Source organism: Helianthus annuus, chromosome 4 (assembly GCF_002127325.2).
Source record: "Helianthus annuus cultivar XRQ/B chromosome 4, HanXRQr2.0-SUNRISE, whole genome shotgun sequence".
NCBI classification, from domain to species: domain Eukaryota; kingdom Viridiplantae; phylum Streptophyta; class Magnoliopsida; order Asterales; family Asteraceae; genus Helianthus; species Helianthus annuus.
Window position 1 is genome coordinate 7,965,893 of NC_035436.2, and position 27,290 is coordinate 7,993,182.

Sequence of the window (27,290 nt, forward strand, 5' to 3'; positions counted from 1 at the left end):
CAGTTTGTGTGATAATGATGGAACATAGAGACAGTTTGATAATTTCATAGTTGGTGAAATTTCACTAGTCCCTCCTCCTTTTACTTGCATCATTCCATTGTTTGCGGTATGGATTTGAGTTTTTTGAGGATCAGACATTGATTGTATATCCAACGGTTCAAATGTCATGGTGTCAGTTGCACCGGAATCGAATATCCAAGAGCTGTTCTTTTCATGATAGACTGCCATTTTTTTTTTGTTCAAGATTTAAGTCGACGGAGATGTAACAAGTACGCCGGTAACCGTATACGGATCGTCTAAAGGTTGCCCCAAATACGCCGGCAACCTACAAAGGTTATCTTACCGGCGAATTTACTAAATTCGCTAGGCAACTTGAACTCGCGTTCAAGGTTTAAGATCGGAGATATATCACCTCCGCCGGAAACCCACACCAAAAAACAGGTTTGGAACAACGCCGCTAGGAGGCGAAGTTATCTCACCTGGCGGATTTATCAAAAAACACCGGTGACTTGAACTCGCGTTCAAGATTTGAAATGACCCAGAATTTAGTAAATCCGCAAGCTTAAAGTTATCCGCTAGACAGATCCGCTAGCTTAGAAAACCGGTCAAAAAAAAAACTTTAATAAATTCAGCCTTCTTCTAGAACCTTGATTCTCTAAAAAAACAACCGCCTCTTCTTCTTTGATTTAGCAATGACAGCCTACAACTTGGATTATCAAGAATTACAAATTCCTTCTTTCAATCAACACGATCCTGCACTAATCTCTTTCCTTCGGTTAATTATCAAGCAACACAACAATATACTTCCTTTTCTCTTCCTTAATCGACGAACAGAACAAATAACCTGTTTCAATATCACGATTCACAACCAAAAAATAGATCGAATCTATGGTACAAACAATCCGATTTAGATTGGAATTTCGGATTTGTTTTGATCTGTATCCAAAGAAGAAGAAGAGAGATATTTTTTTTTCATTGCGATGATGGATTAAGAGACAGATTTGAGAGGTGGCGGCTAGGTATAGAATTTTAGGGTTTCTTGCAGCGGCGGCGGTGGAGATAGATTGGGTTCTTGGAGTTTGATCAGTTTTTTTGGAGTTGATTTTGGTTTTTTTTTTTTTTTTTTTTGGGTTTTTCTGGTTTGGTTTTGGTTTTGTTGATTGTAGATGACGAACAAGGCAGTCACGGATCAGAAACACCGCTCTGATACCATGTTGTCTAGTATAGAACAAAGACAGTGATTGGGATTGAATTGTATTGAAATTGAATTGTTCAAGAAAAAAAGGGTTACAAGAGTGGTGTTTATATAGGACACCACTTTACACACAAGCCCCTATACAATCTATTTTTCTCCTTTCCGACACGTTATCCACTAAAACAAAGGGCTATATATAGCCTACATAAACTCCAACTAATAACATAATTAATAACGTGGAAACATGAAATGATTAAAACTCAGTCCATCCACGTTTTCCTTTTTATCAGCAACAAGTTCGTCAACTCTGACCAAGTATTTTAACGTGCAAACCACTAATGACTCGTGACCCATTAATCTGTTAAACCGCGACCCGTTAACGCACCGACCCATGACCCGGAAACAAACCCGAATAATCCAACGTAGTGTTAGTCATGCATATGATCTATATGATCTTTAATAGGATCGTGATACTGACCGCTAGGTCATTAGATCTTGATCCAATTTGACCCGTTAAGCTTGACATGTCGATATTTAAAATTACAAATACGCTAACTTTTATTAGATGAAATAAACAACGAACCGCTAGAGTGGAAAGAACTTTTGATTTGGCCCTTAATTGTCCCTCTAAACGAGAAATCTTATTGGTATTGCACAAATTTGATCAGAAACACTCACAGAGTTTTCTTGGATTATCATACATAACGTTTTGTGTTTATTGTATTAACCAAAGGAGCAAGTCTTTGAATATAAATACATATGACTGTAAGTTTTGTGTTTATTATGTCACATCCTTATTAAGTAGCCCTACTTACGAAAGAGAATATAAACATTCCTTGCTGAATCATAAAGGAAGTAATAGCATGTATACATATATCCTTCAATCATGTTCGACCACAAGATACGCCAGTGAGGATTGATATAAAGAACTTCTGCAAATCCCAACATGAACACAAACCATGTGGAACCGAAACTTCCAAAAAAGAATACCATATCCATTTCATACCATTTCTCATCATTTCCTTCTTCATGTGATGGATGAGTTCCCTGTGATTCCTCCAGGCATTTATTATCCAATGGTGGTCCACAAAGAAGTGGATTCCCTTCATAACTCTCTTTACCAAAGGTTCCAAATTGTCCTTTCATTTCTGGGAGTCTACCTGATAGATTGTTAAAAGAGACATTGAAAACAGCTAATGAGTTTAGCTTTGTGAATTCTGATGGAACTTCGCCCGTCAAATTATTAAATGAAAGGTCCAAACTCTCTATACTGGCAAGATTAGAGAAGTTCACTGGAATGGACCCAGTCAGTTGATTGTGAGACAGGTTTAGAACATGAATCTTACTCAACAACCCTAGTTCTTGTGGAATATCACCTGACAGCTTGTTATATGATAGATCCAATCCTGATATAAGATAAAGGACAATGCCTTTGTAGGGGCGAGACATTCGTTTTGTTGTAAACTGAACTTCGTCTTGTATGTCATAGATTTCAATGTCAGACTGTTCAATGGAACTATATGCTTTGTTTAGAATATCATATTCACCAATGGAATAAAAATGGGCCAAAGATAGTGGAATGAATATGTGATCATAAGCAAGGTGACTTGGGCCAGTAATGTTCTGTAGGCAGGCGGGTATTGAACCCGAAAGGGAGTTACTAGATAAGTCAATGAGACTCACATTAGTTAATTGGCACAACTCCTTTGGAATAGGACCAGTAAATTCATTTTTCTCCAAAAGAAGAACCCTTAAATTGACTAGTTCACCAACAAATTTTGGAATACTTCCTGACAAGCTATTGTCGCCAATGCTCAAAGTCAAAACATTAGTCATATTACGAAATGAATTGGGTATTGATCCATGAAATTGGTTGGAAGCCAAATGAAGATGCTCCAGACTTTGAATATTTAAGCATGATGAGATCGTTCCTGAAAAATAATTTTGTGATATATCCAGAAAGCTTAATGAAGTTGTTCCACAAGGTAACTGACCTCCTAACCGATTATTTCTTGCCACAAAGGCACCCCCGATGTTGCTTATCCAATCAGGGATTGAACCTGTAAAAAAGTTATTACTAATATCCAATACTAAAAAATCATCCCAAGATGTGATGGTCTCATTTCCAATATTCCCCGTGAAACAGTTGCTATCTAAGAGAAGGTTCTCAATCAATCCTAAACTGAAGTTTCCTGAAAGTATCTCACCATGCAAACTGTTATTAGATAGTTTTAATAAACTAAAACCATTTGTCAACAATCCCTTCGGTACTTCTCCGGAGAACTTGTTATGAGACAAATCCAACACGTGCATCGAATTCAACAAACCAAGGGAAGGCGGAATAGCACCATCGAAAAGATTTCTAGACAAATTCAAATAAGATATATAAGGAACAATCCTATATGGCATGCTAAGACTACCACTAAAATAGTTCGTTCCGAGATGAATAACTTGCAAGTTTGTATTGTTTTCGATCAACCACTTAGGAAACCGTCCCTCCAAGGAGTTGTATGACATGTCTAATATCTCTAGCTTTTTTTGGCAAAGCAGAAAACTAGGAACAATAACTTTCAAATTGCAATTAGAAAGCACAAGGACTTTCAGCTGGAACATAGGAGTCCAACCTGCAGGATGTTCCGTTTCGACTTTAAACATAAAGTTGTCATTGTCATTTATGAATGCAACAACCTCAAGCTTTGTGTGATTGGAGAACAGGCTAAATGAGAACGAGCCTTCAAATTTGTTATGACTAAAATCAACGTACTCTAGAGATGTGAGATTCGCTATTAGAGATGGCTGAAGCATTCCCGTAAACTGATTTGAAGAAATATCAAACAACTTAAGAAATGATAGACTGTTAAAACATTCAGGTAGGCTTCCATGGAAATTGTTGTGACTAAGATCCAACGTATGGAGGTTTTTTAACTCGCATAAACCTGAGAAAGGAGAAAAAACTCTTCAACTTCAATAGTACATATGAGTTGCCCTTACATGGTCATTGTGTATCATAAGTCATAACAAGTAATAAACTGTTGGATGATGTTGGTTCTATATAACTTACCATTAGGTAGTGATCCATTGAGCATATTTTCAGCTAATGAGATAGCTTTAAGTGAAGATAATGACTTTATTGTCAACGGGATGCTTCCAACAAAATTGTTGGAACTCAAATCTAGGACTTCTAGATTGTGGAAATATGTCAAATCTGTATAAAAGACAACAAATTACTGATGGTTACTAGATAGAGTATTTGTAGGTAACATGACAAATTTTATTCACCATGGGTCCGTCCAAATACGATAAAAAATATGCCTTTTTCAATTTTTTTTGTTTGTTAAACCAGTGAAAGTTTGAAGAATTGTTGTATTAAATATATTGTTAACACTTAACGTTTGTCAAGCATCATATTGTTCAAAAGAAAACTAATAATATATACTTGAAAAAACATTGCTAAAGCAAGGTCTATTTAACAAAATTTAGTTAATTTGCTTAACGTTTTGTAGGTGAGTATGAATATAGTTAAATATACACGATGTAAGCGACAATCGCATTTTATTGTCTTCTGTAACATAGTTTAAGTTGTATTTTAAAAGTTATGGATAAACAGGGGTGTGTGATAGAAAGCCGATTTGAGATGGCTAGTCTCCCACTAGATACCCATAAAGTGGGTTAGACTCCAAGAAAAGAACAAGACTAATTTTGTATCAATTTTCTCTTCTAAAATTTCTTCTCAAATGTAAGTACAACATAAATAGGGGAATTCATGAATTAAACTGTTAACATGAACGTGTAACTATAATACACAACATGGAACTAGAAATAAGACTATAGGAACATTAAATGGAAACGTGGACTTTGACACTCAATGCGTGCATGTAAAATAAAATTGTCTCGCATTTTTAACTGTATTCATTGGTCGGGTTGCACACCCGGGTCGGATAGTATCAGTGTGTCTATGTATATAGGTTGAGAATTATTGTTGATGCAGATTTTGTGTCCGATGCTTGTCGAATAGATTAGTTTTATTTTATGCTGAATTTGTAATAGTTAGTGAAACGGTCAAACGAACGTGTATAGACCCGCTCGTTTGAAGTGGTCAAACGAGAGGGTTGTTGGTTTGACTGTGTGTGTGTGTTGCTAGACAAAGTTGCTGTGTTGTTATTGGTGTCGAAGGATAAGGCATCGAAGGATTATGAATATCCTTCGATGAGCTCGAAAGATACCCATCGAAGGATGGACCTCGAAGGATATCGAAGGATATCATTCGAGGTATGTGAGTATCTTTCGAAGACTGTCTGATCGAAGGATGATGTTTCGACCAGTCAGTCTGATCCTTCGACCTGCAGTGTTTGTTTTGGTATAAATACCAACACTTTGTCATTTGCAACACAAGAGTGAGAGCACAAGTGTGTGCTAGAGAGAGAATGGAGGTCTGAGACCTCACCGGGAGAAATCACCACTTGGTTTCTCCCCGGATGTATACTTCTTTGGTATTAGTTCGGTTGTCATGTAACCGGGCCGACTTGTAATGTTTACTACCGGATTAATACAAAGTTTGTTATGTTTATCCTCTCTTATCTCTTCCATCTATGAACATGAACACGAAAATCACGGGTTGGATCCCGAAACACGGACCTACAATTGGTATCAGAGCCATGGTGCCCGATTTAGTAAAACTAACCGTTTACTAAGTCACATGTGCTCTAGATCTGTGATTTTTGTGGGTTTTTGTTCAAGATGTAAAAAAGGTGAAAATGAGAAAAACCCAGATCTGGACCCGGATATCCAGATCTGTGCTAAACCGGGTGTTGGGTTTTATGTTTTTCTCTAAAATACTCAAGTTTTCTTCGTCAAAACAACGTGTACAAGCATTTTCGTCAAATCTGCAGATCTCACCGTCACCGTGTTCTTGATGTTCTTGACAGCTTCAAATTTTCGAAAGATGCTGTTTTGTCCATCGAAAGATTGAACAGATTTCGAAGGATAAAACAAAATTCAAATTTCAAATTTTCATGCTTCGAAATTTGCGAAAGTTGGTCACCTACCACATCAACTTTTCTGACACCTGTCGTACTTTCTGTCCTTGTGTCAGGACCATCGAAGGATAACTTTCGACCTCGAAAGATCATCCTTCGATCAAGGAGATTCGAAAGATGAACAGGAGTGCTCGAAAGATCATCAGTTCTTCGAAGGATCAAAAAGACTTCGAAGGATCAAGTCTGAGGTGTACGAAGGATCAGCCATGTCCAACTTCGAAAGGTGTTCGAAAGATCTGTGACATGTGCTCGAAAGATGCTCGAAAGATATGTGACATGTGCTCGAAAGACTTCGAAAGATCATCTTTCGAAGCTGTCTTGGTGTTTATCTTTCGTTTGATGCAGATGTTTCGAAGGATCCAGGTGTTGTGGAATTTTATGAACTCAGACAGTGTGTTGGGGTTAATCATTTAATTCACTTGGAGTCGGGTCGGGTGTTCGCAAGGATTATTCATACCGGGCTTCAAAGTTTCAACATCAAAATTCGTACGGGATTTGGGAACACGCGGGGTGATGCAGCATGATGAACACAAGAGATGATGAAGACTTGATGTTTGAAAATGTGGGGTAGTCACGGTTACCGATGCAATGACAAATATGGTAACGCGACTATTATGGGCCAAACACAACAGTTCCGCTTGGTGGAGGGAATTGGTGAATATTTGACGACAGTTTCTTTGAAGTGGAAAGAATCTGTTAAGGTTTAGAGATTTTGCCAAAGAAATGGGGGGATAAAAATTTTTTCATTTGTTGAATTTCTTCGGTAAATCTCTAAACGCAATCTCAGGTGGTAGAGTTTATGATCTTCTGGTGATTCAAACGGTTCAGCGTGGAATGTTTTGCACAGACACTTGAAGATCAAGACTTGATGCAGTTGTTTAAGAATGGAACCTTTATCATATGCCGGTTGGAGTTTTGGAAGATCAGCGGAAGATCGGTCAATTGATCCTTTTGAGGAAATTGCACAACACTCAACACGGATACGCGTACTTTGAGGGGGAAATCTTATACAATGAGCATCAGGATGCTACTTACCTGGATCATCGGTCAAGGGGGAATTTGTCTACACAGAGAAGATGAATACTTGGCTGAAGATTGATTGCAATTGCATTTTCAGCATTCGACAGCAACGGACAAGGGGGAATTTGTTGATGCAGATTTTGTGTCCGATGCTTGTCGAATAGATTAGTTTTATTTTATGCTGAATTTGTAATAGTTAGTGAAACGGTCAAACGAACGTGTATAGACCCGCTCGTTTGAAGTGGTCAAACGAGAGGGTTGTTGGTTTGACTGTGTGTGTGTGTTGCTAGACAAAGTTGCTGTGTTGTTATTGGTGTCGAAGGATAAGGCATCGAAGGATTATGAATATCCTTCGATGAGCTCGAAAGATACCCATCGAAGGATGGACCTCGAAGGATATCGAAGGATATCATTCGAGGTATGTGAGTATCTTTCGAAGACTGTCTGATCGAAGGATGATGTTTCGACCAGTCAGTCTGATCCTTCGACCTGCAGTGTTTGTTTTGGTATAAATACCAACACTTTGTCATTTGCAACACAAGAGTGAGAGCACAAGTGTGTGCTAGAGAGAGAATGGAGGTCTGAGACCTCACCGGGAGAAATCACCACTTGGTTTCTCCCCGGATGTATACTTCTTTGGTATTAGTTCGGTTGTCATGTAACCGGGCCGACTTGTAATGTTTACTACCGGATTAATACAAAGTTTGTTATGTTTATCCTCTCTTATCTCTTCCATCTATGAACATGAACACGAAAATCACGGGTTGGATCCCGAAACACGGACCTACAATTATTACTAACACTAAGTAACAGTGTGTCTATATGATCGTTGTGTATAAAAAACAAACCAATATACACATATGTACGAAAACCAATTACTCAGCTAACAACAGTTATACACATATGTATAAAAACAAACAGTCACTATACACATGTATATAAAACTCAAATTGCTTACCGAACAACAATTATACACATGTGTATAAAATATAAACAATCACTATTCACCATCAACACCTTTAACTTTTTAAATTAAAAAAAACTATAACAAGACCATACTCAAATTAAAGAGAATAAAATGCTCGTTTTTATAAAGTATTTGTTTTAAAAAGAAATATAACCGTCTGAAAAGGTTATGGTCATTTAAAAATTATGAGTTAGTATACTTCAAAGTTAAAAAAATTAAGAAATGATATTTTTTTTTTTTTACTTTCTATAATAACCTTTTGAATAAGAAAAAGAAAAAGAAAAAGTCAATAAGATAAGTAGTCTAGATTGGAAGGGTGTACCAATATTAACATACTTTTTAATTGCTTTTTAGGCTTTTTTTTCAAAAAAAATTTATTAAAAAGACATTTTTCTATACTATATGTACTTATATGCAAAAGCTTCAAAAATATTTTTGAAAAATTATTTTTTAACAAGTTAGATCAAATTTTTATCATACATTTAACATGTTAAGTGTAAGATCTCATGATTTCCCACCTTGTTTAATGTTTCTCATTCAACCCACCATAAATATATATTCTATAACATAAATTTAAATATGTATGATATATATTATATTATGTTTAAAAATATAAAGTTGGGTCAGTATGTGTAAATTTAACTAGTGGGTTACAATCGCGCTTCACGGTGGGTACAGAACATAGATAGAAAAAACAAATCACGAACATGCTGATTAAAAACCACAACACGACGGTATGCTCGAAAGTCACAGAAAAGTTACGTCGTTGGATAAGAAAGCCAAATTATTTGAATAAAATTTACACAAAAACATATATAAAGAGAAACATGACAGTCGCGTATAACCACAGGCCGGTTTAAACGTAGATAAAAAACATGTCGCAATCGTGTTTTATGAGATGAACAAGTACAACGTCTTCTTAAAAAAACAGAACGCTTTAAAAAACGTTTAAAACAACTAGTCCGTTTAAAAATAACATTATGAAAATTCGCGTCAAAACGTAGGTAATTTTTTTTTTTTTTTTTGTGGAGCGTTGATATAAAAAACGAAACCAATAAAAAATAACGTAGCAGAAATTTCATTAAAAACTCAAAATGATAACTTTATTAAACTTTAGCGGTTCGGTTAAAGGAAAAGTATAACAAATCAACGAACTAAATTGCAAGGGTGCATTTCCCGCACCCACCCCATTCACCGGTGGCTTTCCCGCATCCATCTCGTTCACCCATAGGATTATTGTTAAGTTTGATTGTTGAAATTGATTGAATATTTGAAATTGAATATGAATTACATATTTGATTGTGTTTTTATATAAATAACTTGATAAGTGATTTCTGTGATTAAAGTTTTTTATTTGATTGAATACTAGAAATATGCAATTTTGGATGTAATTTAGTTTTGTTAAAACTTGAATTTTAGGGCTTAAAGTAAATTACTGTTTTGGGCCCTGTGGTTTAGCCAGTTTAACTATTTCAGCTTAAAATGAAATCTTTTATCATATCAGTTCCTGAGATTGAATTTTTTAAAGGTTTTGGGCTCTGACACTAACTTTGTTATTTATTTGCAGTTAAGTGTAAGTATAATTAGGTTATTATATACCTTATGGTCTGTTTTTAATAATTACAAAAGTGAACGATTTCAAAAATGGTTTTAAAAGGAATGGTCTAGAAAGAAACGCTTTTAAAAATTAACGACTTAAAAAAATGAATTGTTTAAAAAAGTTAAAAAAAAAGATTTTAAAGATAACGGTATATCATGAATCGTTTAAAAAAACTTTAAAAGACAAACAATTTTAAAAAGAACGATTTTAATAAAAAAGCAATTTAAAAATGTATAATTTTAAAAATGATAGACGATTTAAAGAAGGTTAAAAAATAAATTATTTTAAAATGTTGTTTATAAAAAACAAAGGCTTAATGAAAATACATATTTATTTGCATATGTAAAACATATTTTTTTCAAATAATAATCGTGAAAACAACGAAATAATAAAAAAAAAACTTGAGTAATTGCATTAACAATCTCTTAATTATTAAAGAACTTTGTAAATATAAAAAAACAGCCCTAAGGTATATAATTACCCTTACACTTAACTGCAAATAAGTAACAAAGTTAGTGTCAGTGGCCAAAACCGTTATAATTGCAACCTCGAGGTCAGATATGTTAAAAGATTCTTTTTTGGGCTGAAATGGTTAAACTGACAAAACCACAGGGGCTAAGACAGTAATTTACTTTAGGGCTAATGTTTCCTGACATGATTATGAATTTCTAACGTTTGGTTATGAGAAATCTGATCAACAAAAAAGGTGAATCCATAGAAAAAATCCTAGATTCGCAAGTGTATATACCACAAGCATGTTTCAGCTCTCACCTTTTCTAACCGAATACATTAATCGCTTGGACATTATATAGTGCCAAAGCAGTTCTAAAACCCCCCAAAATCCCCGTATAAAAAACAAAAAGACTCGATAAATGTGCTTACCGTCTATTGGTAATGTTCCACTGAATCCATTCATCGTCAAAAGAAGGACTTCCAAGTAAGGTAAATTAGGGCGTCCTGAATTACATAAACAAAAAAAACGCTATCAAACCATTCATGAATTATCAATAAAAGTTAAAAAAAATCAATAAAATAGACTCAAATCACTAAATAACCAACAAACCATTTGCAAAAAGTGTTCCTCTCGCAGTTAAGAAAGAACCTTTCATTGAAAGATATCTTAGGGATGGAAAAGCAGACATAGACCTCATGATGTCATCAGTGAAGAAGTTGAGATCAAGATTCAAGTACACCAGGTTGCTCATAGTCATGGTGCCTGGATAGTTTATGCAAATCAAATAATCAATTAATAGAAGAGCATCTAAAAATGAATAATCAAGAAAAAGCATCTAAAAACGTATAGTAACAACTTAACCGTTTACTGTGAGCGACTCAACTCCAGAATCACTCAAGTCAAGTGTCATTAACTCTCTCAAAGAAGATAACTCTGGGCACAAGAAATTTCAAGTTAATATATAACAGTGGAAATGAGATTTAATACTTTACTAGTTGATTCTCCACGTGATGCGCGGATATTCGGTCATTATCAGTTTGATTCATTACAGTACTGGTATGATATAGGATCTCAGCATAGCAACCGAAAGAAATACATCACCAAAACCATAAAAATAATACCGGCGTCAATTTCATTAATAATCAGCACCGGTTCGGATAATACCTAGTACTAATTTTTATTGGTCGGAATCGACTCGGTTTGTCATGGCACCGGTGGAATGTTCAGATGGTTCGTCACGGTAAAGAACAAATATAGCAATTATGTTTGACGGGTTTTCCTTTGAATAAAACTTTAAAATAAGTACGTCGCATTATACCGTTGAAATAACAAAGATGTAAAAAAAAAAAAAAAAACCTTAACCGTGAGACAGCTTTGATGACATGGACGTTTGTGCTTCAATCACTTGTACGCTACTATTCAAAACTCGGTATTGATAAAAATTATATCAATACGTAAATAAAAATAAGCACGTCACAACGGTAAACTCAAATATAAAATATCGTATTTTAAAAGCTATATGAGAAAAACGTAATATAATAAAAAAATAATTTTAATTATAAAGTTATAAAGAAAAATCAATATGCTATTGTTAATAAAATTATTGCATGGTTCACCATTCATAAAATCAATTTTGTATATATAGGTGATATAACATTTAACATTTAAAAGACACCTAATCGAAGAGATGAATCCTAGACACGTGTGCAAAACTTGCACATTTAAGACTTTCTAAATTGCTGTGGCTAAACTGAAAAAAACAATAATAAACTAGCGCACATTTAAGAACTTTCTAAATTGTTGTGGCTAAACAGAAAAAATCAATAATAAACTGGCACAAATGTATGTTAGTATTTGATATATATAATAATGTTTAACATTTAAAAGACACCTAATCGAAGAGATGAATCCTAGACACGTGTGCAAAACTTGCACATTTAAGAACTTTCTAAATTGCTGTGGCTAAACTGAAAAAAAACAATAATAAACTGGCGCACATTTAAGAACTTTCTAAATTGTTGTGGCTAAACTGAAAAAATCAATAATAAACTGGCGCAAATGTATGTTTGTATTTGATATATATAATAATGTTTAACATTTAAAACACACCTAATCGAAGAGATGAATCCTACACACGTGTGCAAAACTTGCACATTTAAGAACTTTCTAAATTGTTGTGGCTAAACTGAAAAAAAAATAATAAACTGGTGCACATTTAAGAACTTTCTAAATTGTTGTGGCTAAACTGAAAAAATCAATAATAAACTGGCGCAAATGTATGTTAGTATTTGATATATATATAATAATAATTTGTTTTCATAACGATGAGGATTACACAAAATAATTTACATACCTTGCATTGGAAAGGAGGTTCCCAAATCATGAGATTGACTAAGATTCAGAATCCGGAGGGATGGGAGGAAACTTAGGCATGATATGATGCTCGTATGCCAATGAAGCCCAGCTCAGCTGGGTGGAGGTGTGAGGGTTTTACCCTCTGGTCACGGGTTCGATCCCGGGCTAGAGCGGTTTTCCCGCACGGGTGAGCTAAGGGGTCGACTACCAGCCGGTCGAAAGCTGGTGTGGGCTGGACCTTAGGGGGGGCCCGGGGGTCGATCCCGGGGGGCGGAGGTACTTCGTCTAGGTGTGTTCCGCTGAGCCATTCAAAAAAAAAAATATGATGCTCGTATTGAAAGTGTTATCTACAAGAGATATCCTCTCTAGATTCTTCAATCTCATTAAGCTCTTACAACCTATATAAAATTATGGAAAAAACCTTGTCTAATAAGTTTGTAACAGTGGATGAATCGAAGAATGGGAAGAAACTTAATGTTTCATTATTTTGTTTTACCTTGGATACTTGGTGTGTCCTGAAGACTGTTAAAACTTAAATCCAACTCCTTCAAATTTCTCAAATTACTAAGCTCTATGATATAAATAACACAAATGCATTATTAGATGTAATACACACTTTTTTTTCTACATTATCACATTATAATATAAATGTATTTCTCATTATTAAATTATACAAATCGTCCTTCCATTTGTAACATTATGGTTTTCATTGGCGACGTCTTATTAGCGACATGGACCAATAGCAGCGACATGTTGTCAATAGCGTCCCATCAATAGAGACGCTACAATAGCGATGATTTGTCGCTGCTATTACCAATAGCAGCGACAATCTGGATCCTTAGGTCGCCTCTATTGCCCCGTTTCCTTGTAGTGGATTTAAGACTTTAAATTCTAAAAATAAATGTGTTTTAACACATTTAATCATAGTATGTTCACATGTCACCGGCGTCCTCCCTTTCTCTCTCCTTCTCACCACCTACATCTCTATCTCGTTACATACCGATTCACCCCCACCATCACTATCCCTACAGCGGCTACCACTTCAAAACATCAACCCCCATGCATCATGAAACATCACAACCACCGGAATCTGAATCTGGAAAACAGTGGCGGAGCTTGAGCAAAGGTTATGCGGGACGGAAAGTTGGACCCAAAAAAAAATATCGTTATGTTTCGGGTTATATGTTCGGGTTGGGTCGGGTCAAACAATAATAACTTCAAATAAAACTAAATAATCTTTATTCATTTAAAGGACTCGTTCTTACACATAAAAAACTACATATTGTGTACCAAACAAAAGACCAAAATATATATAATGATATGAAAATGTGTTTAAAAAATTGAAGATTTAAAGGCTTCAAGAACCTGAGAACATAAAAGTTTTTTTTTTCTTCTGTTTAAGTCGAACAACACAAATGAGGCACTTCTATCCTTACGTGTTCTTCTTTTTTTAAACATCTTTCAATTAAGACAAAAATGAACCCTCGAGTTTCATTTATATAAAAACTAGTTTCAAAGCTTATTTAAACTAACTTCAAGTTTAAAAAGAATTATAAAAAATCACTAATAGCCCCATTCTTCAATTTTTTCTTAACTTAATATGAAAATATTTATATTTTCTTAGACAATAAAGTTGGTAAGGGCAGGGAGTTTTTAGGCAAAATAATTGGCAGGAGCAGACCTATATAATTTGAAAAATTTCAAACAAAAATAAAAAAAGTACACAACTAACCGAAATATTGGCGTGGGTAAGTGCACCCCCTTGTCCCTTAAAATGTGTGCCTTTTGTGGAAAATAACCTTAATCCATATAAAAAAATATTCTATATCTGTTAGAAATTGAAAATTCTAAATATTGGCAGGGTCATGTCAACTCCCCATATGTTTTCTGCCAATTACAAACTACAGCACGGGGCCATGTGACAACCACACGGGACCGTGTGATAACATCAGTTCCTAAGAAAACAGTACTGGTTGATCCCGACAGTTAAAACTTATGTGACAACCATGGATGTTAATAATTATTTTTACCCCCGCCACTCTTACGGTGAATTGTGTCGGTTATTTGGAGAATTCATAAAGATTTAGAATGTCCCATTCTAAAATTTAATCACCACTACCTAGACTCATCGTTTTCCTGTGTGACGATCACCTTAAGATAGGCGGGAGTAAAAAAAATAACTACTATCCACCTGAATTCCATTAAACCTCTTCCATATGAGACATAAGCTCCGAAGAATTATGTCAAATAGAAAAGAAAACTCTCCAAAAACTCAAAGAAATAGAATTCATGATGAAGGCGCGATATTCATCAATGAGTAAAAGCGAAGGAGATTCAATGAGGCCATATTCAGGAATAAACAATGCCGAGGTCAACAAATCTGCCATAGCCCCGTGCGAAAACGAAGGCGATAGTCATCCCTGTATCGACCTCGCAATGAAGGACTCCATTACAGCGTGTGAATTTCACACCGACAGTTTAGACCAGAGCGAGTCGACTCACACCTTCTTTAACAAGAGTCTAGAAAAGGTAAATAAAGGAAGGTTTTGCACTTTAACTTTTAGTTTAGAGTTCCACCTTTCCGACTACCTCTTGCGTTTTTGTACCACTCGTCGGAACCTAAGGTACATCTGGCATTTCGGTGTTGTTTCAACCAGTAAGGAACCCCCGGATAAAACACGATTACTTAAAAATTCAGACAAAGCTTCATAAAAAAACCCTAAGACACGGGGTCGTGCCCCATCTATCTCCAGATATAAGGGCGTGTCAGAAGAACACGGGTCGTCCCTCCCGTATTTTTCAACACGGCCTTGACATGACCCGTGTATCACTAACGGACAAAATTCTCTTACTCATGCGGATGACAAGAGGTCGTGCTTCCTGGACACGGGGCCGCGCAACGTGCTATCACTTTCTATAAAGTCAGCCATGAGAAGAATATTTGGATCAATTCCTAAAAGACCAAGATCCTTCCTGACCTTACACACATACCTGAAAAGGTAGGTTCTTAAAAACTTTTCCTTAAACCTTCTTGTCTTTACCACTATTAGTAATTTCTCCTTGTTGTGCGCAAAATGCAACATTTAAATTACATCAAAGGAGGCATAAAATCAACCCGTTTTCGGTACTAATGTTCGAGAAAAGGCATGTTTCTTTGTTTACTTTTAATTTACAGGATCAAAAGAACTTAAACGAATAAAAGGAACAAATTAACATCAGAAAACAACACAAATACAAAGAAGAAGGAGTGACACTGCCTGTCGAACCCCCATCCACATCCAAAACAGCAAAAATAACAAAAACAGAAGTTTCAACACGGGGCCATGCCCACCAGGCACGCCCCCGTGCCCAGTGCCTAGTAACCAATATATATATAAATAAAAGTCGGCCATGGGGTCGTGCCTACCAGGCACTGGGCCGTGGCAATTCTGTAGACAAGATATAAAACCCCTGTTCTTCACCTTTTCAACACAAACCACGACCCGTTACTCTGAAGCAGCCGGTTCCTGCCCTTTTCCCGTCGATTTTTGATGATCTTCTACCCAAATACGTCAACAAGGTATGATTCTAACATCATATTTAGTTTAATTAGCACTTTGCATGTAGTATAACATCAAAAATTCGGGAAAAATTTAGGGTTTTTGAACTAGACCCGTGCCAATACCAAATTTCTGCTTAGATCTTGTTACTAGTAGTTAGTAGAAGGGTTTTGGGAAGTAAATAACTAAACATTGTCAGAAAAATCGGATTGTTCAAGCAGTTCTTCATAAACCCTCGTTCATAACCGAAAAAAGTAAAAATCGAAAGGGTAAACAAGCATTTTGTGTAAAATTGACACTTGGGGTTTGATTTTCGGGGTAAATCGTACATGATGAACTAAAAATTTGGAATTTTTTGAAGCCGGCTCGAAAACCTTAATTTTGGGGATAACAGAAGGTTCAACATGGGGCCATGCCCACTGACCACAGGGCCGTGGGCATCCTAGGCTCTAGACACGGGGTCATGTCACGAGGGCACAGGGCCGTCTCTAGACCCCCTGATTTCAATTTTCGCATAATTTTTTACACACCAATTGTCTTACTGGTCCTTTCTTGCAGGAATGGCGCCACATAAGTTCCTGCGATTCAAAACTGTTGAACTTGAGTATCAAAACCAGTTTGAAGAACTACAAGCAAGGCACGAGGAACCACCGCTATAAGTGTTTTATGATACACTTGAGACTGTTGGGCAACAAGAGAGATACGACGCTCTGATTACTAGTCCACTCCGTATCTTTTTAAAGACCCAGCTTAGGTCGATCCATGAATACAACATGGAGTTCTTAAGCACGCTTACTTTCAACAAGAATGAGCAGGATCTGTTTGACTTTGATGCAGTTCAGTTCAGGTGTGGGGGAGAATGGTATAGCATTTCCGTGGCTCAGTTCGGCGTGAATATTGGGCTATACATTGAAGAAGACACAACCGAGCCAAACATCACAGAAGCTGTCCGTGAACTCCCGGATAACCTAAGACAAGCTACCTGGCCACTGATCGGGGAGGGCCATTATAATCCGAGTTCTACAAAGAGCACAAAAATAAGGAACCCTCTAATCCGATACATTCATCGGGTCCTTAGTGGCTCTTTGTGCCAAAGGAATGATAGTGGTGAGGTGGTGAACCTTCGTGAGCTTACTTGTCTATATTGCATCGTGAATCACCAACCCATTGATGTCGCCCACTTGTTGTTAAGGAACATGGCTACCAATGCCACCGCCGACGCCCGAACACCGATATTGATCGCCAAGTTATTCAAGAACTATATTAGGCGCACTCCGAGTGTATTCCACAAAGGTGTGGGCGTAACACGGGCCGACCTTCCCTTATGTTATGCCGAAACTTGAACCTTAACATCGATTGCAACAATGGCCTCATGCACTTAAAAGATGCATGTTGCCGGGTGTGGAACCCAAACGACCCGGACGAGGTTCTTGCAATCGAAGACAACCCCGACCGTCCTCGACACTCCGGGTCCTTCCCAGGCTCCTCCTCTCAATGGGGAGGATATTTTCCTAACCTACACAATTTATATAATATTATGTAGGAAACACTCCAAGTGTCGAAGAACGCCTATAGCTTGGGACAAAGCTCAAGCAGCCGGATTGCGAGCATGGAGCGCAATATCATTAACATGCAGAACGATATTACATACATCCGGGAGCACATGGCGTATCAAGACGAGGAGAAGGAGAAGGAAGGCGAGAACATGTATTCGGATTAGGCAATAGTAGCGGTGGGCGACAAATCTACCCCTCAAGTTATCTCTCTTTGACCCTTGATCAATTATAACCTATTATGTCAAGAGATGTATTACCTTGTATATGTAAACAACAATCACCATACCTAAAGTGCCATGATTAGTATGACTTTGTATTACATGTTTTTTATGTTAGTTTTTATTTTGATTACAATAGGATAAATATGGTTAATGCTATACCATCCATGATTCAAAATGAGGATTTGTAAATAGTGTGGTTACAAGTCTAGAAGAGTAGATGTCTAAGCGGGGATTTAGTTTCAATTTTATTTGATATATTAGCATATATATATAGGCCCATTGAGTTTAGCGGTTATTTTTATTTTATTAAAATATGTAAACAACATGGTCATAATCGAGCATCTCATATGGTGCTACTAAAAACGTTCATAATCAACAATATGCCACAACGCGCAAGTTTACGTTAACTCGTTATATATAAAAATCATCATGGCCTTATGCATCTCATGCGTTCATGCATGCAAACCTTATGCATCTAATATATTATTATTAATTATATATAAAAATCATCATGGCCTTATCACTAGTAAATGTTGACTTTGGCCACCAAAATTTCAGTTATCGGTCAATTTTGGCATCTCTATTTTCATTTTTTCAGTGAAATGTTTTTTCCTCCCCTCATGTTTCAAAGCTGTTGTCTTTGTCCTCTGTTATCTAAAATACTTGTACGATATTTCTTTTACCGCTCCATTTCTATTAAGTGTCAGTATCAGGGGAGGAGCTTAGTGGAAACCCGGGGGTGCACCCCCCCCCCCCCCTAACCGAATGTTTCGGTTAGAAGTGTAAAACTTTTTGATTTTTCGTCTGAAAATTTTAAAATTATAAAGGATCGCCCCCAATTATTTTGCCTATCTATACTACCTTATCAAGCAAACTAGGTTTTCTACCCTTATGGTAATTTTATATTGTGTACATATTTTGAAGCAACATGTGCAAGAGTATAAATTGGGTCTCATGACTTTTCGCCCACCCGAAACTTTTGATCAAGCTCCGCCACTGGTTTGATGGTCATATTTGGTCCCTCAAGGGTTTTTTCTATCTTTTGGTGAAAGGATTTCCTCATTACCCTCAAATTCGTATTTTGATTTTACACTTTTTCCCGATTTTCATGCAACCGCTGCAACGCAGGGTGATCAATCATTTTTATAAGGTTAGATGACTAGGTAATAATATCCTCAAAACAGTAACAACAAAAATGCGGTGATTAAAAATCAGTTAAGATAGATATAAATACCTTCAAATGGAATTGACCCAACATCATTGTGAGAAAGATCTAGACTTTGGAGTGACTGGTGAACACTTAAAGATGAAAGAAGGCTTTCATTAAATTGGTTGTCACCTAGAATTAGAATCTTTAATTTCTTTAATATAGAAAGTTTCTCAGAGCCTGCAATCATGTATGCAAACTTTTAGTGCTAATTACCCATTAAAAAATATTATGAATATAATTCTAATTCTATATCAATTTTCAAACAAGATTAAAATGAGTTGTTTAAATAGATTAACTTAAGTTTATGTGAAACCCATTCCAAAGGGAGCCTTGCGCTACTATTTCCTAAGCACCCCAACCTCTTTTCTTAGTTCCCGAGTTTTTTTTCTTCTGTTCAAAAACTTAAAAGTATTTATAGAATATTACTTAAATTGTTATAAATTCTATATCCGAACTTAGATAAAAATAAACACGACATAATGATGTATTGAAATTTATAAAATATGGCTTAAATTCTTATAAACTTTTATATCTATAAAAAATAATTAAGGTTGTGCTTGCAAGAAATAGAAAGAGTAATAAAAAAGAATATAGAGATATGAAAGGGGAATCAGATGTGTGAGAATTTTTAAAAAATGAGAGTTAAATTTAGTAAAAAGATTGTTTTTTTTTTTTGGTTAAATTATAGAGTTAAAGATGAGGAGGCTAGTGTGAATGCTCTAATACCTCTAGGGTTCTATAACTCTATAAGTATATATTTTGAGTTAATAAATAACAATTACCTTGCATTTGTAGAGTACCATAACAGCCACAGCCGGTGAGATCCAGTACCTCCAAGTTTTTCAAAGTTGAAAATTCAAAAATATCTGCAGTATGAGTATTGATCAGCATAACGTGAATGTGTATTATAACAAAAACTAAGAAAATGAAAAGACAAACAACATGCCATGAGCAGTTGAGGATGGGTCATATGACTCATATCCTTTCATGTTACTGAGATCCAAAATTTTGAGTGAAACGAGTGAAGCCAACGAAGGAAAGATATTGGTTTCAATACGATTATTGCTAAGGTTCAGTGTCTCCAACTTCTTCAAACTCGACAACCTTTCAACTCCTGCAAAATGCAATATATGTTGTTTATTGATAATATAAAGTTGAATGTAATGATTGGAATGTTTTGAAGAAGAATATATATGGTAACCTATTGCTAATAGGTAACTTAGAGTCAAAAAATCATCTAAGCTCCAATGAATTAGCTCATATGTAAAAAAAGATTTGAACCACATGATACCTTTGCCCACAAACGTGTCATCAATATAATTCCATGACACATCAAGATTTCTCAGCTCTTTAAAATGAATGAAAGGAGAAAAATCTAATGGCCAAGTCCTGTCATAGAAAGATTCATAATCTTCCGAGAGCAAGTTGCTCAACGAGAGGTCAGTTACATGTCCGGTGACCTTGTCACATTTTATTCTCTCCCATTCACAACATTCACCACTAGTGCTTCCATGATCAACCCATGAGGAGAGAAGATTGTCGACGTCAGGAAAGTATTCGTGAAGGGAGGCTTTAATCTCGAGGAGTGCCGTTCTCTCATCTTTCACACAAACACCTTGTGCCCCGCGTCCACCCATGTAAATCAGTAACATCATGAATATGGACAATGATTTTTTCATACTTAAACAATCCTCCATTTTAAAACAAATAGAGGCTGGATTTGCTTTGTAGTGATACACAAGTAAATGTTGAAGTTCTAATCTTGGTTGGCTCTTAAATAGAAGAAATAATCTTCTTTAATACACGTCTTTCCACGATTCTCAGCAGCCAATGATTTTTCCACACGATACGGTATTGATTCAGTCGGTATTGTTTCAGTTTGCTACAAGTAGAAAATTTGTTTAGTATCGTTTCGGTAAACCTCTAAACATCGAAACACAAAAAATTACGTTGTAATTTAAGTCAATTGAGATCGTACACCGGTATCAACCGCACGAAAAAAGTTACTTCAAAATGAAGATAAAATTAAGCACTTGATGTCATTTCCAAACATAAATAAAGGGTTCAGTCTCATTATGCCCCTATGGTTTTTCTTCTTATACCATTTCAGGCCAAATTTTAAAATTGTGATCCTTATAAGGGGGTGAAAACCTTTTCTACCAAGACGTGTTTTTCTGAGCGAGCAACACGTTGAATGAAACAAAACCGTTAGTTCCTGGATGGAAAACCCATCGGGGGCAAAGCGGAATATCTTGGCATGGTTTACTTGGGCTATTACAAATGGTATCAGAGCTAGGAGCCGGGCCGGTGTGCCAATGAGGACGCTGGGCTCCCTAAGGGGAGTGGAGATGTAAGTCTCATATTGGTTGCGGAGGAGAACGAATCTTTCCTTATAACGGGGGTGGAAACCTTCTCTACCAAGACGCGTTTTGTCTGGGCAAGCAACTCGTCTGGTGATAACAAAACTGTTAGTTCCTGGATGGGTAACCCATCGGGGTCAAAGCGGACAATATCTTTGCACGGTTTACTTAGGCTGTTACAAAATTAGTACGTAATCAACCTAAAATCAGCAAAAAAAGTTGTCAATTAAAAATTAGCAAACTACACAGGGGCGGAGCTACCTTTATGTCGGGGGCAACGCCCGCTACGGCTTGGCGCGGAAAAAATTGGAAAAATTAGTGTAAATTTTGGAAAAATTTGAGGTTTTTTCGATTTCGTTACGGCTTATTTATAAAACGTTACGGCTTGGCGGATTTTCTAGATCCGCCACTGAAACTACATCAACCTAAAATCATGTCTTAGATCAACTATACTTAATGAACACAGTCCTCAAATTCTCAAGATATCACATCGGTTCAAATCTAGATGATTCATTGAAGTTTATCATGACAGATACCATAACATGGTATCACTCGGCCCAACCTGACAATCTAAAACAGACACATGCAATTAATCCAACTTTAATCAACAATAGATGACCATTTTTATTTTTGTGAAATTACTTTGTTTTAATACTATTAATGATCCATCGGTCAATTCTGATGTTAAATTTTCCTTGCATAAGTTTACTCTGTTATAAACTTAGTCGTTTTACCATTTGTGAAGATAAGATTGAAGTAAAACAAGTCAATGGTTTAATTGGATACATGCCAACCATTAATACTTGTCCCCCATGTAATATAAAAATTGCATTATTATATTAATAACCAATAATACCCATTCACGATCCACTGATGTGGTAAATAGTTTTGATCTGGATGAGGATGCATTATCAACCATAAACCTGTTGAAACAAAAATTTACAAATTAATAGCATAGAAGATACATAACTGAACACTGAGTTAGTCATTCCGACACAGTTTTAATAAACTTAGTCACTGGCTGGCTCAGTCTTTTCAGGTTCAAAGTGGATAATACACTTGAGGCCTTTTTGTCAATAGGAAAAAAAACCTCCACATGAATCTTAGAAAGAGTAAAATGCAAAAATCTTCCGTACGGTTTAGTTATTTTGCTTATTCCATCCAAAATAATTTTTTTTACATTTGAGTCCTTTAAGTTTGCGTTTTATAGTCATTTTCATCATTAATTTTATTGCCACTTTCTCCCGTAGAAATTTGGCCATCTGGTATGAAAATGACAATATTTCAAATTTTTTGGATTAAGAATGTCACCTCAGGGACGAAAGTTACAAAAATAAAAAAATTCCAGGGGCAAAAATGGCATTTTACTCTACATCTTATGATCGATTATGAGGATGCATAGTTATTTATTATAATCCACAAATTTGTCACCAAAAATCGGAAACCCATATTATTTACATGTAGGTTGTTAAGATTTACGGGCTATAAGAAAACGGGGCCTAAAACCTTAGCTTTATATCACTCCGCTTGAAATTGAACATCCCCTTGCTAAGGCCTTAACCATAAAAGTACATCTATCGTGATGAACAATAATGGTAATTATTTATGTTAACAATATACAAAACAAGTCATAATACTTCATATAAGAACTAGAGTAAATTGCCAAAATCGTCTCTGTGCTTTAGGGCTGTTTGTCAGTGTCATCCAAACTGACTCTTTTTTAGTCAAACGGCCCTTCACCTTTGGCATTTTTTACCATTTTCATATAAACCACTAACTTAATTTATTTTTTATGTTATGTTAAAGGATATTTGGATGAAACTTACAAATATAAAACCTTAGAGGCGATTTTGGTAATATACTCAAACTCTTTCTAATTTCTTTTATTTAATTAGTTTTGTTACATATATATAAAACAAAATGTACATGCAGTGTTTATAAAAAAATAATAGTTTTGTCACGTACTTTTTATAAATTTTCATTCAAACTACTAACTCAGTTTATTTTTTCTGTTAAGGTAAAGGGTGTTTTAAATTTTATAAACTAAGACAGAAATCAATATCCAGTTTTTTATATAGATCAGTTTTATAAAGAGAAAACGATATATAAAATAAATATCAATGGTGTGCAGCACATAACAATTGATTACAACTTTTAGTATATAATCAAGTGTAGAGATAGAAAAAATTGTAAAACGTTACATATTTTTAAATGTGTTGAGCACCTAACAAATATGTTGGCAGAAATAAAATATTTATCTAATTAAAATTATGAGTGTAACTAACTAATTAATATTTATTACGAGTGTTTTGAGTAAAGAAACTTTTTGGTTCATGGCATTATACTTACTATTTAGTGGATAATTTTAAGGTTTGGTAACGATATGTTGTCTGATATGGTGGGGGCATGGCTTCTGTTTTTTATGAGGAACGAATTTAAAATAGTAGGGTTATTTGACATTTTTCTATAAGGTCACTATCATTTTAGTTTTAAAAAATTTAGATGTTGGAAGCAGATTTTATTTTTATAAAACTGATGTATATAAAAAAATTGGAAATTAATTTTTGTCTTACTTTATAAAATTTAAAGAGATCCTTCGCCTTAATAGAAAAAAAATAACTGATTTAGTGGTTGGGTGAAAATTTATAAAAATTATGTGATAAAACTATTAGTTTTTTTATTTGAACTGCATATATGTTCTGTTTTATATATATGTGACAAAATTAATTAAATAAAAGACATTAAAAAGAATTTAATTAGATTGCTAAAATCGTCTATAAGATTTTATATTTGTCAGTTTCATCCAATATCTTTCAACTTAACATAAAAAGTAAACTAAGTTAGTGCTTTGTATGAAAATGACAAAAAATATCAAAGGTGAAGGACTATTTGACACAAAAAAGTCATTTTGAATGAAACTCACAAACAAAGCTAGACCTGATGGACGATTGTGGTAATTTATTTAAGAACTAACTCATAATGCTAAATAATAATATAAATAACATTCTATAACATCTTAAATTACAAAGTCGGTGGCACCGCCACCGACAAAAGACAAAATTGCCCCGCGTTTCTTTTCAAATTGAATGATGCTTTTGGGTATTTAAGGAATTTCAAACCTAAACACACGTGGTGGCTTCTTCAATCTCCATGGCTTCCTCTTTGTTCTTTCCTTGGTTTAGAACGGACGATGGGGTTTAGATTCCCTCATACAATACTCAAATCGTTAACACAAGATTAGGAGAGCATCGAACGTAAGTTTCCTTTATTTTCAGATGCACTTCGATTAGTTATTCTGATAATCCCCTTTTTATTTGCCCTAATTTTTTTCCCTTTTGATGGTTGTCACCGGTGGCGGCCATGGAGTTCGTCAGCGAGGATTCTGATCAAATTTTAGCAGGGGTTTTGAATATGTTTTGATGACTGCCCTTAAAGGTGCAACTTTCCAACAACTTATAATTAGATGATGAAGAATGATAAGTGTCAAAAGCTCTATCAGGTACCATTCTTACCTATTTGTTTGTTCTAAGTTTTTTATTCAGGATCCGAAAAATATGAAATGATATTATTTGTTATTTCCTATATTTGACGTGATGTCTTCTAGGTGTTTGATGAAATGCTAGATGTGTTAGAAGTAAGCGATTGTTAAATTTCTCAATTTTATTGATTCTTAGGCCATATGTAGTCATAAAGCTCTTTGTGGGGCGTTATGCGACAAGTGGCGAAACGCGTAAGAGAGGGGCTTTATGAGGCTTAATATCACAAGAGGGTGTATAGGGGTTATATATGTATGGGGCTTTGTATATATGTATGTATATATATGTGTGAGAGTGGGGCTTCATGGGCAACGCTGTTATGCATTTCGCGAGGAGTAGGGATTTTTCACCCATAGCGCCAGCCGTAGTGGTGTGGCCAGGCGCTATGGGGCGCCATGGAGGATTCCGGCGGTATATACTGCCCCACTACGTATAGTCTTATGTTGACCTTTGATTTGGTTATTTTTATGTGTATATACCAAGTGTGTGGCAGGGTGTTTAAGTGCATTTTTTGAAACTGAAATCCACGTCCAAACAACTTCAAATAATTTTCGATATCACTTTGCTTATTTTTTTATGTTCATGGTTGATTTTGGGTTTTGGATAAAGATTGAGATAATGAAAGAAAAATTCCCAAAGTGTGGCTTCGAAAAGATATGTCTGGTTATAGGAATGGGAATGGTGTTTTTACAACTTTGGCTATCTTGATTTTAATTGCTAATCTCTATGGTAAGCCAGAATATTAACATATCAATACAAATTAATAGTAAATTCAGTGGCAAATTATTCCATCTTTATATTGTTTGGAGTTTGTAAATTTCTTGAAATCTTAGCCACACTTTTTGGACAAATATGGAGCATAGAACCATTATGCCCAGAAAAGAAATCAATATGGCAAAGAGAAATTAAATGGCTTCTATGTGTGAGTAAAATGTTTTGTTGTGTGGTTTTGGAAGATTTTATGGTAAATTTGATAAAAACAAGTTTTGACATATAAAAGTTACACGATTTAAGCATCAAAAATTGTGCTTTGTTTTATGGAGATTGGTCATTCATTTATGTTGATTGTAAAATTTTACCTCTATAATTCCATCTAAAATTTGTTCATAGCTTTGAATTATTATATTGACAGAGTTTTTAATATCATGTTCAACTTCGCAGGTACCACTATTGCAGAATTTGCATGCATCCTATTCAAGCGTTTGTTACTCTATGTCAGGATTAATCGGAGACTACTGAAGAGCAGCACGTAGTTATCAGGTAAGCTTGCTTCACACATCATCTTCAATATACACCATTTGTTTCTCTACCTATAGTGTCGTCTTTATCACCTACTATTTGTCGTCGTTTTTTAGTCTCATCTTTTCTTTAAACTTTACCAGTAAGTTTACGACTTTGGGGGTCTAACAACATGTTTGTCCCATTGGTCTAGGATAACAAGACTCAAGCCAAATCGACCATTTATATGCTCTATTAACCAAAAAGATTTACAAGCATCAACCAGCTGATGGATAATCACTGTAGACTAATAGGTTTTGTCGTCATTTTTACCACATAATGATGAGGTATTGATTTATATGGTTTGATGTATGTACATGTCAAGTTTGTGGTGTTCATACAACATATCAAAACGATTTGTTGACGTTTTCTAAAAAAGAGGAGAGTATGAGTTCATTTTTATATGTTAATCTCCAATACCTACAAAAGATGTTGGGTGAACTCACTGAATCCGACAAACGCCTCACCGAAACACTTACAAAACTGACAGCTAAACTTGCCACTATCCGTGTAACACAAACTGAATTGAGAATTATAGTTGACGCACTGTACGCACATTTCTATATAACTTAAAGTGCAAATTTGGTATTTTCACCACCAACCTTTGACTTTGAAAAACTTCCACTTTTACTTATAGTTTTGTAATTTATATTTTTTGCATATAGAATTTTCCTTCTTTACCCTCTACTTTTGTAACTTCTATTTTTACCTATACTTTGGTAATTTACGTTTTTTGGTACATATGCTTTATACTGACCCATCAACTTTTAAACTTTGCTTTTTACATTTTGGCGTAAATTTGGTATACGCTTTCGTGCTTTATTTTGTATGTTTCCTACATATGAATCGGGTCACATAATATGTTTTGACTTAATGGTATAAATTCGAGTTAGTCGAGTCGCATATAATACATTATAATTGTATGGTATAAATTCGATTTGCTTTACGTTTTAATCCAATTGC

General features: G+C 35.3%; 1 protein-coding gene and 1 long non-coding RNA gene across 4 annotated transcripts; one reads left to right on the forward strand and one right to left on the reverse strand.

Moving 5' to 3' along the window:
* Positions 1-246: 246 nt before the first annotated feature.
* LOC110932825 (receptor-like protein 13) lies at positions 247-11,029 on the reverse strand. The gene is made up of 6 exons (XM_022176081.2): positions 10,882-11,029; positions 10,701-10,775; positions 4,257-4,400; positions 2,186-4,131; positions 413-588; positions 247-325 (listed from the first exon to the last, which is right to left on the reverse strand). The coding sequence occupies exons 1-6, from the start codon at positions 11,027-11,029 to the stop codon at positions 247-249; spliced, it is 2,568 nt and encodes an 855-aa protein (XP_022031773.2).
* Positions 11,030-24,648: 13,619 nt separating this feature from the next.
* Positions 24,649-26,731, forward strand: LOC110879489. Of its 3 annotated transcripts, none has more exons than XR_004891980.1 (4): positions 24,649-24,767; positions 24,880-25,012; positions 26,211-26,309; positions 26,482-26,731. It is a non-coding gene; the product is annotated as an uncharacterized LOC110879489 (long non-coding RNA). The 3 variants fall into 3 exon arrangements; XR_004891981.1 differs by having other exon boundaries at positions 24,888-25,012; XR_004891979.1 differs by having other exon boundaries at positions 24,656-25,012.
* Positions 26,732-27,290: the final 559 nt, after the last annotated feature.